The sequence below is a fragment of the Phyllostomus hastatus genome, unplaced genomic scaffold, assembly GCF_019186645.2.
Source record: "Phyllostomus hastatus isolate PE091 unplaced genomic scaffold, TTU_PhHast_1.1 phas_scaffold_182, whole genome shotgun sequence".
NCBI lineage: Eukaryota > Metazoa > Chordata > Mammalia > Chiroptera > Phyllostomidae > Phyllostomus > Phyllostomus hastatus.
In genome coordinates, this window is record NW_025334013.1 from 21,499,863 (window position 1) to 21,513,196 (window position 13,334).

Below are 13,334 nucleotides of genomic sequence, written 5' to 3' on the forward strand. Positions count from 1 at the left end.
CACAGCAGGAATGCGCTAAATTGGTTAAGAGGGTAAATTTTGTTACGTGTATTTTATGAGCACTTACTAATAAGAAAAAATGGAAGAGAATGATGTTGGGGTAAAAAAAGAAACATACACACACGCACACAGAGAAAAGAGAAAAAAAGAAAAAGAAGGAAAAAAAAGAAAGACCTGTGACTAACCTAGTGCCTGGGACACAGTAGGTGCTCAATAAATATTTTTTTTTCAAAGGAATGAAATACTGGTTGAAAGTAGAGAAACTGGGGTCATGACTGAATTGTGTCCATCCAAATTCATAGGCTGAAGTCTTAACCCCACTGAGGCTGGCTTTGGAGATGGTGCCTTTAAGGAGGTAGTTAAGGCTAAATGAGGTCACCAGGGCAGGCTGGAGTCCTCATTAGAAGGGGAAGAGACACCAGCAGAGCCTGAGCACACAGAGGAGAGGCCAAGTAAGACGGCAGCCGTCTGCTGGCCACGGAGGGAGGCTTCGGGAGAAACCAACCCTGCTGGCGCCTTAATCTTCGACTTCGAGCCTCAACAACTCTGATCAACGGATTTCTGCCATTTAAGCCACCTGGTCCACTATATCTGGTCACAGCAGCATGAGCGGCTGGTGTCCTCGTGAGGGATGACCCACCACACCTGCCCTCTGAGGCTGAGGCCGTGCAAGGCAGTGACGGTACAACAGAATGATACAGAGAAGTGCGAGTATGTGACAGCCTCGTCTTTCCTGTGTGTTCCTCCTCATGGCGACTGCACGGTGGCCACTGCTGTCAGCCTCATGCCATAGCTGAGGAAACAGGTGCAGAGGAATGGGGGTCGTGGTCCAGAAACACACAGCTAGGAGGTGGCAGAGCCAGGATTTAAGTTTGGGTCTGACTCCGGCGACTGCATTTCTAACCACTGTGGGTGGACTTGGGAATGCCCGCCCTGACTACTGCCCTCCAAGGGCTGCTGGTTCACTGAATGTCCATTGTGAATGACCAGAGGCAGTGAAAGCCTTTTCCTCTGTCTTCTACTTCGTCCAGCCCACCAACACCCTTCTCCACCCCTCACCATTCCTGTAGAATGCAAGAACTTTGGAGTGAGACAGACCTCATTTGGTGATCAAGAGGATTATGGTTCTGGAACCAGAATATCTGGATTTGAATCCCAACTCTCCTATTCACTCAGCTGTGTGATCTTGGGCACGTTACTTAGCCACTCTGTTGCTTCAGTTTCCTCATCCGTGAAGTGAGGGTAATAACAACACCTGCCTCACAGGGCCGCCGGGAGGATCCAGCTGGACAGAGTACATAAAGCACTTCGCCTGGCGTTCAGCACGAGTTACAGCTCAGCTATCACTAGTTTGGTGAGCTTGGGCAAGTCAATCCATCTCGCTGCCTCCCAGAATTCTCATGTACGGAGAGCATAATAATATCTTTCTCACAAGAGTGACAAGAAGATTGAATAAGATAATGTTAGAAATGCAATAACTACCCTTACTTCTTCCTTGGAGGCCTAAGTGAGCTATAACCATCACTTACAATCTTCTTGTGGGAGTGGGGAGAATTGACCTTCTTTCTTTTTTAGAGAACTTGAACATTTTCTGATTATAAAAGTAACACATTTGGCATACACACAGAGGAAAAAGAAAACTGCGTGTGTTTATACCAGATTGTTAAACTATTTTTTCTCAGGGGAGTGAGACTGAGACACGCGTATTTCCACTTTGAACTTTATCTCACTCGTGTACTATTTACATTTTTTTTACAACCACCAAGTATTACTTTATAAACGAAAACACACACTCACTGCAGATTATCTCCTGTTTTTTCACATTTTTCTTGTAAGTGACATTAAAAAAATCATTTGGAGTCTTTGTCTTTTGGTCAGGAGTTTGATGATCTTTATGCCATGTCTGTCTCATGGCTATCATTTTGTTTTATGCCGTTAATTCCTGCCGCTTCCGAGGGGTGTCCTGTCTTCGTCATTTGTGACAGACGTGTATCCATTTGTTTTCATTTTCTGCTGGAATGTGGGAGGTAGAAAACCTGCTTCTCAGCCTGTTTGTGGCTGATGTTAAGTCTTTCATAAACATGTCTGAAATTGCATTCTCTCTAGGGCAGGGGTGTCAGACTCATTTTCACGGGGGGAGGGCACATCAGCCTGGCAGTTGCCTTCAAAGGGTGGAATGTAATTTTAGGACTGTACAAATGTAACTACTCCTTAACAGCTGAGAGCTCAGCGCTCCCACCGGGTAGAAACAAGGCGCCCGGCTGGATAAAACGAGGTGGAGGCCCGGATTCAGCCCACCGGCCCTGTGTTTGCCACCCGTGCTCTGGTGACGTAACTGAAAAGAATGCACTAACAGTGCAGCCAAGAATCTGGGTTTGAATTCTGGCTCTGTCCCTTACAGGCTGGGAGATCCCGGGCGAGCGACTCAGCCTCTCTGTGCCTCAGCGGGACAGTAACTACACCTACATCCCGCACTGACGCGTGGCCGGCCAGAATGAGTGAGGAAAACACTCCCCACGGCGGGGTATACTCGGCTGATTCTCCTTCAAGAGGCGGAAGGGAGGAACGTGCAGGGCGCTAACCAGGCGGTCCTTCGTAGATGCCTTCACTACCTGGAAGTCCTTCGTAGGAGATTCCTCACTTTAAACATCAGGGGCCCTTATGTTCTCTGGGTCAGGGGTCATCGAAGTCCAGCCCAGGGACCGAATCCAGCCCCTGTACTCGCGTTGTCTCAGGTTGTTTCACAGAGCGATGGCCCGGTGGTGGTTCACCAAGCCCCAAACACTTCCTAGCTGGCCCTTTAAGAAAAGTTTGTCAATTTCTGCTTTCCACCAGCCCGATAATCATCCTTCTTTCTAAATTTAGGAGAGCAGCCATTTTCTCCCTTGTCCCATTACAGCCTCTCAAAAACTAAGTGGCTCTTAGCATATATTAAAAGATTTTTTAAAAGACCATTAGCGTCTGCATTTAATTGTCCACAAGGTGGGGATACTTAATCAAAAACAAAACTGGAAAAATTGAAAAAGACAAAGATGCTGATTACAAGCCGGGTTCTTCCAAGGCTGGGACACGAGGGGCCACCAGGGGCCAGCTTCCCGGGGGTTTCTCCACCTGACCTGCTCTACGGTTTTAGGTCTGGGATTGGCCACCGGACGCGACGTCTCTCACTCTGGCCCTCTGATGTGCTGCCCCTGAGGTCCCTGAAAACCGGGGTGGCAGCCCACACCCCTCACTCAGAGAAAAATGAGCAGGCTCCTCTTCCCTATGCCACGTCAGGGTCTCTGTAACAGGCTGCCCCGTAGTTTTGGTCCCTCAGGGACAGAATAAATAAAATGGTTTTAATGTCAACATCAGGACTTTGCCTATGAAACGGTGAGGTGTGTTAAGGTCCACAAGCATGGGTCAGACCACCTCCTGCATCATGCGTGGTCTTAAGTGTTTCACTGCCCTCGATGGCCATCATCCTGCATGATGGCCACCTGACCCCGGGGGGCAGCAGTGCAGAGAAGAGGAGGGCTCTGCAGTTACCAAGTCCTGATGTCTTTTCAGAGGGGTCAGCTTGGCTGGGACTGAGCCCCCATAGGCTCGGAGGCACTGGGACCTGGGCTTCTGGCCCAGAAGTGAGGAGGATCTTGGTGGGAAGATGGGACTGAGGTCCCTGGGGTCGGTAAAGAAAAATATAATAGTGGTGAGACCAAGTGTCCAGTTGAGTGTCCTGGTGTTCACCCATGAAGAGCAAAGGAACCAGGGGAGCTCAGGGGAGCAAGAGACAGCAGGGGAACGTCCTGGACCAGACGGACCAGCACAGGGATACCGGAGAAGTCGAGGGAGCGTGCCAGGCCCCAGGGAGAACGAGGGGCCAGCCCAGGAAAGGTGAACGACCGCCGACTGGCAGTCCCCAGACGCCGGCTCCCCGTGGCTGCTCCGCAGGGCCGTCGGCCTCACCCGCAAACGATCCCATCAGACATGCATGACCACACCCCTGCTGCCAACGTGGGAATTCCCTCCTCCGCCAGCTCCACAGCTGGGAGGGGTGGAGCGTGAGCTTCATGCTGTTTCTCTGATGTTAGAGCCCGTGTGATTTCCAGAAGGGCTCGCTCTGCTGGGGGTGAGGGGAGTGGCAGAGGAGGCTGTGGGGACCTCGCCAAGAGGAAAGTAGTCTGTTCACGTCATGACGGGGGCAGGCACCTGGAGGGGTGGAAACGTGCCACCTGACGCCCCCAAGTGCAGTGACACTCCTCTGACTGGTCTGATGAAAACACGGTGAAAAACAGGTTAGAATAATGCTCACAGCCGACGTGCACTGGGTGCTGGCTCTGCGGGGTGCTGCTCCGAGAACAGTGCCTGCTCACAACAGCTCCTTGAGGAGGCTCCCACTGCTACCCACGCTTTACAGATGGGGCAACTGAGGCACAGAGAGGCCAAGTCACTTGCCCAGTGTGACTCAGCTGGTGAGTTTCAGGGTGGAGGCAAAAGGTGGTCTGCTGAGAGTCAGGGCTCTGGAAGCTATTAAAGAGGTTCTAACCTAGTTAACAGTTTGTTCATTCATTCATTCATTCATTCACTCATTGATTCATCAAGCAGTATTGCCCGAGCCTCTAGTATTGCCCAACGTCAGCTATGGGAATATGAGGCCAAAGGTGATTCCCTGACCTCATGGAGTTCACAAACCAGTAAGAGCACAGCTAACACTTTGGGGTACATACTTCATGTGGGAACTGCCCTTTTCATATGCATCTTACTATTATCACCTCCCCACCCTTTTTAGCTGGAGGCTCCGAGGGGAGAAGGGGCCTGCCAGGACCCCAGCCCAGACCCTGGCACATGCACTATGCTCTCCTCCCCTGCCTGTCATCTCTGGGGCCGCGTTCCCACTTAGGCACACCCCGCTTTGTTCTCCTGTCCTTCCCGCCTGCTGGCCTGTGGGCTCAGATTTGGGTTTGGGGGCGGGGTTATAGAGAGGTCTCTTAGGTCTCTACCTGTCATCCACAAGTGGCATGAGAGGAAGAGGCTTTCTGGCTCCCAAAGGAGGGAACCACAGCCCCTGCCTCCTTGGAAATGGTCATGGCACCCAAGGGCCTACAGGGTACACATTATTCATCCATTATTTGCAAATCTTTATTGAGGGCCAACTCTGTGCCAGGCAGTGTGCTTGGTACACAGATTTGATGTGATCCTGCCATTAGGAAGCTTCACCTGTGTATTAAAGGCCCGCAGTTTGGTGAACAGAGGGCTCGTTTCTGAAGTGGCGTCAAAGCCTGCTCTGGGGGGCAAGGCAGGACTGAGGAGATGCCATGGTAACCCCTGTGCGTGCACTTAGCTGTGTTTCTGCTGGCTGGCCCGCCCTTAGTCTCCTGGAGATTGACCGCAAGGATAACGAGGATAGCAAGGCAGGTTTGAATGGGCACACAAAGGCCAAGCCTGGGAGATGTCCCCGGGCATTGGGGACATCAGTGTGTGGAGGAGGAAAGAGGGGCAGGTGCAGCTGCCCTGGGTAGGAGCAGGAAGCTGGGTTCCTAATGGTGTTGACTTTGAGAGTCCCCCGTTGAAACAGGCGTTTGATGCCTGGCAGTCTAGAACCAGTGTTTTCTCCAGTTTAATCTCTGGTTACAATGAAAACTTCTAGGCCAAGGGGTTCTCTGAGCCCCTGTCATCCAGGTGCGAGGGTGAGAGGGTGGCCCTGAGTCCTGGGAGAGGAGGAAGGGTGACACGGAAAGGCGCCACTGTGGCTCAGGCCCCTTGGTCCCCTCCTCAGCCTCTCCGGTGACGGCCACGGCTCCCAGCCCGGAAGGCACATACCTTCACACCGCAGCACGGCGCTGTTCCAGACCACGCTGCCCTCCTTGAGGATGCAGGTGATGGTCTCTGAGCCCTGTGTCCCGAGGAAGCCTTCGTCACAGAGGAATGAGATGGAGCTCCCCAGCTGGAGGCTGTCACCGAACCGTTTGCCATTCACCGGGACGCCGGGATCCGGGCACTCGTTGTGTCGGAAGGCTGTATGGATGGGGGTCAAGGGTGTGATTAGGCGGAGCTGGTGTGTGGATTGAATGCTCCCCCCGCCCCCGCAAAGAAAATCAGCTTCATTAGGATGTTCTGCCCTAGACCTCGTCCACTTCTGGTGGGTTTAAGAACCCACCGTGCTGGAGGGAGAGCCAGATGCCCTAAAACCAGGGAGCCATGCACCACCTTGGGCATAAAGCAGGGGATTGTTAAGCCCCGTCTCCTGCCTTCCCGAGCACCTCATCCAATTGCACTCTAATGACCATTCTCAAATCAGCGGTGGGCTCAGTATTTCTCATATTCGCTCATTAACATCATATAATGATCCCATGAAGTAGCTATTATTATCCCAGTTTGCAAATGAGGAAACTGAGGCGTAAGGAACAGATCTGTCTCCTCCCTGTCAAACCCACTCCGTGCTTCCCTAACTCCAGACAGTGACGGACCACTTATGTTGCAGGTGAGCCGGGCTCTAGCTCCTGTGACGCTAATAGACACTAAGCACCAGGAAGTAGGTGCCCTGGAATCAGCGCTGTCTGAACCCATTTCCCTCATCCCCGTGCCACTGTCAGGCTGCCTGGTCCTCTCCCGGGCAGTTGATAATGCAGTCGGGGGTGGGAAGGACAGAGTCAGGACACTTCTGGGTTTAATCGAGCTTTGCCTCTCGTTAGCTACTTGGTTCTGGGCAGCTTATGTAATCTTGCTGAACCTCTGTTTCCTGACCTATAAAATGAGATCATACTTCCCTGGCAGGGTCATTCTGGGATAGAAGTAAAATGAAAGTTGATACGAATAGGACAGTGGAGAATACTTGGTCCAGCTCCTGATGGATGGCGAGGGCCGCTGAAGAGTGAGTCCCATCCCTTCTTCCCGGTCCCCTCGTCTCCACCAAGCACACTCCCGGGCTCCCTCCCTCGGCGGTGCCACCGCTCCAGCACTCAAGTGGCAGAAGCCACACCCTGTTTGCCTCCCTGCTGTTTTAAGGACGGTAGCCTTGCAGTGGGAACCAGGCTCCATGGCTGCATGGGCAAGTACCACTTTAAAAAACTCGATTTACATGCCTCTGGAATCGTCTGGCAATGGGAACATTGGCACGGTCAGAAACAGAGGCAGCTCACCCCGGGGGCTGCTGGATCTTGCTGGCAGAAAGAGGCCTGTAGACCTGGGGACCCTTCTAATGGAAGGGGAGCTGTGGGGGATTGGCGTGGAGATGAGTGTGATGGTACCTCCCAGAGCCTCCATGAAGTCCCCAACTCCCTTCCATCCTTTCCTTTTTTGGGTTGCAGCCAAAAGGGATGCAACCCCCTTTGCACCCCTTTGACATGCAAAGCCGAGGTCAGCTCAGACCTCAGTCTCCCACACTTTCTTTATCAGGAACTTGGACCATAATGTTGCTCTATCACACACACGTTCATGCACACACTCACACACGGATGCACACACAAATCTGACTATGAAGCTATTCTCAATATCTGGGATCGAAAGCTCTACGTCCGGGATTTCAGTACTGCCCCATTCTACCTGCGTGTCTTCTCCAACCTGCCTCCTGCTGTGCGTGTAAAGACGTTTTTTGGTGTGGGGTCCACCAAGGTGACTGCAGAGTGCTTGCACAGTAGGTCAACAGAGTGCTCACACAGTAGGTGCTCAGGAAATAGTGGTTCCTTTAACATTGTTGAAGATATTCCAGAGGAGAGGGCTGGGAGGACTGGGTTTAGTCCAAGGAGCTCGAGGGGTGGAGAGTCCCGGGTCCTTGTCATAGGGACACAGGTTACAAGTCACCCTAAGGGGAAGCCATGGAGACAGCTGCCTGGGGAGGGGACCTCCCGACACTGGGCAGACTCCAGCTCTGCCTGGATGGCCATCTGCTGGGCTGTGCCCCAGGAGATGGCCGTCCTGCGGGGGAGACTACGCTGCAAATCCTCCCAAACACTTGTCCGTGGATTGCTGTTCACCAGCTTCATCAGAGCTGCCTCAGAAGCCTCTTAGGAAGTAGATCCTGCAGCCTCAGCCCCTTGGAGATTCTGATTGAGCAGATCTAGGGAGGGGCCCAGATTTAAAAAAAAATTATTTCTACCTAACCATCCAACTGCCCATCTGTACGGATGCACAGAAAAATACCCGATGTCTGTAAGAGTGCTCACCAAATGCTGGCAACAATCATTTCTGGGTGGGGGTTTGGGACAGTGGTCAGCATTTCTCCTTTGACTTGCCCTGTGTTTTCAGTGTGTACGTACTGGGTGTGTATCGCTTTTACAGTGGCGGAGAAACCTGGGGCAGGCATGCGAGGTAGGACCTCAGTCCTCAGGTCGGGCCCACCACCCTGTGCTTCCTTCTTCCTCCCAGGGACCCAGCATTTGCTTCTCTCCTGGAAAACGGGGACTCACTAGGGTCTGGTTTGCCTGGGAGACCATGAGCGCATGGTTTTGCTGCAGGTGCCCCACCAGTGTCCACACTGCCGCTGACCCTGCAGAGTCCTCAGCTGTCACCATCCTGGACAAGTGGAGTTTCCCTGGAGACCCCTTACTCTTCTTCATCCCACTTCCCCAGGGGAGAAGGAGCATTGAGTCACTCATGGACCTTTCCACTCAGTAAACATTTACTGATCCTTACCACGTACCAGGTGGGCAGAGAAGTAATACATTCCCCTACTGGTCCAGAGCTCATGGCCTCGTGGGAAAGCAGGCTGACTTAAAAGCTAGAGCTGCACGGATGGGGAAGATCGGGGAAGACAGGCTGGGCCCTGCCTCCTCCTGCCCATTGATGACGTGGGCAGGAGCCTCCTGGAGGAGACGTGCTCTGAGGAGGCTGTTTCTAGCGAGTTTCAAGTCTCATGTCCTGAGGAAGGTGCTGAGGAATGGCAGGGACGTGCTTTAGCTTGGGTTTCCCTTGGAATCTGGGGTCCCCAATGGCTGGCCATTTGGCACTTATTGTCTTCAGCTTCATTAGACTCCAGGGACAGGTGAAACAAGGAGCAAGACCTCTGTGCCACGGATGAGGGTGGAGGCTGGGGGCAGATCAGTTCTGTCAGTCACCAGAGGGACCAGCTCTGTGTCTGTGTGTTTGTGTGCATGGGGCAGCACTGGAGGTGGGGACTGGCGTTTCACAAGCAGCCTCTGGGAAAGGGTCTAGGTAATTCTTCAGGCAGACCCAGCTTTAGCCCCATTGGACTATATGTCATCGGCCAAGGTCATGCATGGGTCTACAGCTCATTATAGCCTGATGTGCACTTCTTGCTGCCTTTGGAGACTGGTTATTTCCAGTCTCCAAGGGTCTGCCTCCACCCCCACCCCACCCCCATTATAATCCCAGGAGACACAGAGATGAAAATAACCACTGCCGAGCTTCAGGCTGCTTCTAGAGGGGGGCCTGGCATTGAAGCTGGGAGTGACAGATTCTGGGCTGTGGCCTTGAGAGGGGCGATGAGGAGGTGCCCCAAGAGTCGGCTCCAGTGGAGTGTCAGAGCCAGATGGACACAGTGCTCCAGACTTTGAGTGTGAGAGTGGGAACTGAGCGAAGCCGAGTGTGAGCAGCCCCGCTGGGCACCTACAGGCAGCAGTAAGTGGGCGTTCAAGACCACGGGGAGCAGATCGCTGAGGGATCAGTCACTAATGAGGGGATGACAGAGGCTTGCTCTCCCTTGGGCCCTTCACAGTTCTAGCTGTACTTTCTATTTCTAGGAGGCGGGGGGTGGGAGAAATGAGGTTCCAGGCTCTTGTTGCATTATATGCAGGAAATCAACACTGAAAAGAGAGGGGCTCCACAGCAAAGAGCACCCTGGCCGGCAGCCAGCGCTTTACGCATTTCCTGGTCCTGCTGGAGCCCCAGGCCTGCACACTGCAGCCCCTGGAACTGGCCCGCCCACATCGTCACTGCTACACTGTCCTCAGGGGCTGGCACTCAGAGGGAGGGTCTGCTGGGGACAGAGGGAGGACTCACTGGTAAAGGTGATGTTGAAGCCCCTCTTCCCTGTGGAGTGGTCAGTCTGGAACTCGAGACGGGCCACGTGGCCGCTGCTGGTGATGGAGGAGGGGAGCTGGTTTCCTGAGAAGGTGCCCAGGACGGGGGCCTCAGCAGTGGCCCCATCCTTGATGACCAGGAAGTCGAACTGAGGCTCCACGTCGATGTCGTTGAAGGCCAGGTGGATGCGGCTCTCGGGCCGGGCCAGGATGAGCCAGACACAGTGGAGGTGGTTGCCGTAGTCCTCTGGGTAGTTGGGCGACAGGACGACCCCAGAGGGGCTGGTGAAGTTGAAGAAGCAGGAAACTGCAAGAGAAGAGCCGGGGAGGTCAGGAAGCGTCCCTGCTCTCTACCTGGGCCGCTGAGGGCTGGCAGGGGAGCGCTCTAAAGAGGGGGGTGCTCGTAGTCTAAAGAGCAATTGAAAAACAGCGTGACACGAGGGCTGGGCTGGACTGGCTGGGCTCTGAGCCCTGGGCAGGGGACGTGCCGGGTTCCGTGCTGCGTGTGGTGCCGGGAAGGGTCCCTCTGGTAAAGGGCAGGCGTGGCACAGTCGCTGTTCTCGTGGCCCCTCGCTCCCCCTCAGTGTGCTCACCCCAGGCAGAGTCTCACACCCCTGGTCCCTCGTGTCAGGGAAGAACCATCACTCAAGCTCAAGTGCAGTCAGAGTGCCCAGCTCCTTATCTGGGGTGACCCCCCCCCAGTGGTAACCAGAGTGGACACAGTCCAAGTCCATTGTTCTCCTTGAAACATTCTGGTGGGGAAGTGACAGGTGTGCCCTGGGGATTCTGACAACCTCAAAGCTACAGAACTGTGCTAAGGAGGTGCCAGGTAAGCACCGCCTTTCAGCCACCGGAAGCTTCGCAAGGAACCGGGGGAGAAAGGTGACTGTGTCTCACTTTGACGTCCTGCCCACTCCCTGTTATCCCTCTGGTTTTGCCCCAAGGATCTACATCCCTGAAGACCCTTCCTTTAAACCTGGTCCATGCCAGTAACTCATAGACCCTAGAATGAAGCTGAAGGAAGGGAAGGGCCACACATGGAAAAAACAAACAATTACACTGAACCAAAATTTTAAAGAAAAATAAAAAAATGAAAAAAAGTAACTGCAACAACTATGCCAAAGGCAAATATCAGTATTGAATTAGAGTTTTTTAATTGTCTCTGAGTATCACCAAGATGAGCAAAGAGTATGCTCAGAGGATTCATATGAGAAAAAAAATAGAATTACTATGTAAACACAGTCCATTTCAGTAGAAGAAATAAATAAAAATATACAACCCAATATTGCTGAGCCTTCATGGAAACTCATATGTATTTATTGCCAGCTGGAGTGTAAAGTTGATATAATCCCTTCGGAAGGGAGTATATGAATTCTCATGAACAGCTAAAAAATTATTCAATATTCTGCCTCAGTAACCTCTAGGAATTAATTCAAAAGAAAAAGCCACATGGACAAAGAGGTTTATAATGACATAATTTCATTACAGAGAAAAAATGTGAACAACCTATGTGTCAGTTCTGTAATGTGAGGTATATTGTAACATTTAATGTGATGCAGTTTGAACACAATTATTAGAGTGATAAATATGATCCTGGAGGAAGGAGAATGTTAAACATCATTCTAAGTAAAACGGTAGATCATAAAATTATATGTATACTTTTGATTATAGCTCTTGAATATTTATTTCTATATGGGTAAAGATTAGACATGAACCCCAAATAAAAACTGTATTACAGCAATAAGTTTGTGAATGATATTTTATCAAAATGAAACAATATTTAATTTTTCTGACTGCAAAAATGATAGAGGCTCATTCTAAACATCTTTAACATATAAATAAAAGTATAAAGAAGGTAGAAACTAATATGGACAAACATTTTAATCCCTTTATAACATTTATATTGATGTCTGGTGTTAATAATATTAAAACTTAAATAAATTAAATATTTGACTTATTAAATAATGATACAGTTAAGGTGAAAAAAGAATAAAATCATGTTTGCAAAAAAGGAAAGACAAGGGAAGGGTGTGACTCCTCTGCCGAGTTCCTCCTTCCCTCCCCCACTGCACCCACTCCCCCTTCCTGCGTCGGGTTCAAAAGGCCACACAGAGCCCTCCCGGCGGATTCAGCAAAGGGAAGCTGATCCCTGGACACATTCAGCCTTACCCTTGTAATCTCTGCCTGTTATTGAGTACAGACAGAGCTGGAGTCGAGGGGAAGGGAGGACATGGAAGAGCTTTAAGGCAACACATGACAGAGTTGATAGTAATAATTATTATTATTATTATATGTTATTGGGGGTTTACTAAGTGCAGGCACTGTTCTAAGCATTCCAATCAATTGCTTAAAGTATCATAATAACACTACGAGGTAGGTACTGTTTTCAACCCCCTTTAAAGATGAAGGCACTGAGGCACACAGAGGTTAAGTAACTGGCCAGGGCTGGGCATCCGGCAAATGGTAACAGCCAATTCAAATTCATGCAAATCAATGCAAATTTAAACCCATCTGACTCCAGGGACCAAGCTCTTAGTGGCCCCTCAACACTGTCTCTCAGCAAGGGAACCGTACTGCCCATTGGGCTTCAGTCTAACAGTGGAGTCACAGCTTGTTCTTAGAACCTGCTGAAGATCCAGGTACCGACCCCAACCATCACATCTGCACTGAACTGGGGGCTCTAGGCCGGACTCGGATGCCCTCACACAGCTATCCCACCACCAGCTTTGTGGTCATGCAGCTGCGAGCATGATGCAAACAACGCGGAGCCCTAACCTAACAGAGACAACTACCACCTGGAAGACAGAAGGGAAAAACCACGTGGCCTGCCTCTGAAGAGCAGCAACACAGTGAACTGAAGACAAAGAAGGCGCCATGATTTCGGAGAGAATATCATCAGGGGAACAGTAAGCATGTGAACAAATGGATTTGCTGCAGCGGAGAATCTAATTAACAGCACTTGAGTCTCCACCCCAACCCCATCCCTCTATCACTTTATCCTTTTTTACTTTATAGCCATGGAGCGTCCGTGCTGTAAAGCTCGGGGGGTACCACTCTGAGCAGCTACCCGGCAGCTCTCCCTGTCACTCTCTGAAACTGTCTTGTTCACTTGTTGATGGCCTGGCCCTTCTTCTTCCCAGCTCATACACACATGCTCCAGGGGAGCAGAAATCCTGTGATTCCTCTGAGGCCCGAATGGCTCCCACAATGCTTGGCACATTGTAGGAGCTCAATCAATATTTGCTGAATGAATCAATGAGTATGTACTGGGTGATGACGTCTGAAGAGATGGCGACAGGAATACACATGCCTCACATTGCGTTCCGAGACCCTAACGCCAGAACTGACCAAAGTCTGTAAAAACAGGTGGTGGATGGA

The 13,334-nt window shown here is 51.3% G+C and overlaps 1 protein-coding gene across 2 annotated transcripts in view; it reads right to left on the minus strand.

Annotated features, from left to right (window-relative positions):
- Positions 1 to 13,334, minus strand: part of CSMD2 (CUB and Sushi multiple domains 2) — a 550,409-nt gene that overhangs the window by 189,272 nt on the left and 347,803 nt on the right. For both annotated transcript variants that reach the window (XM_045858971.1, XM_045858969.1), the window contains exons 14-15: positions 9,937 to 10,263; positions 5,800 to 5,994 (exon numbers count right to left, since the gene is read on the minus strand). In XM_045858971.1, coding sequence (XP_045714927.1) covers positions 5,800 to 5,994; positions 9,937 to 10,263 — 522 coding nt within the window. The remainder of the gene's footprint in view (positions 1 to 5,799; positions 5,995 to 9,936; positions 10,264 to 13,334) is intronic.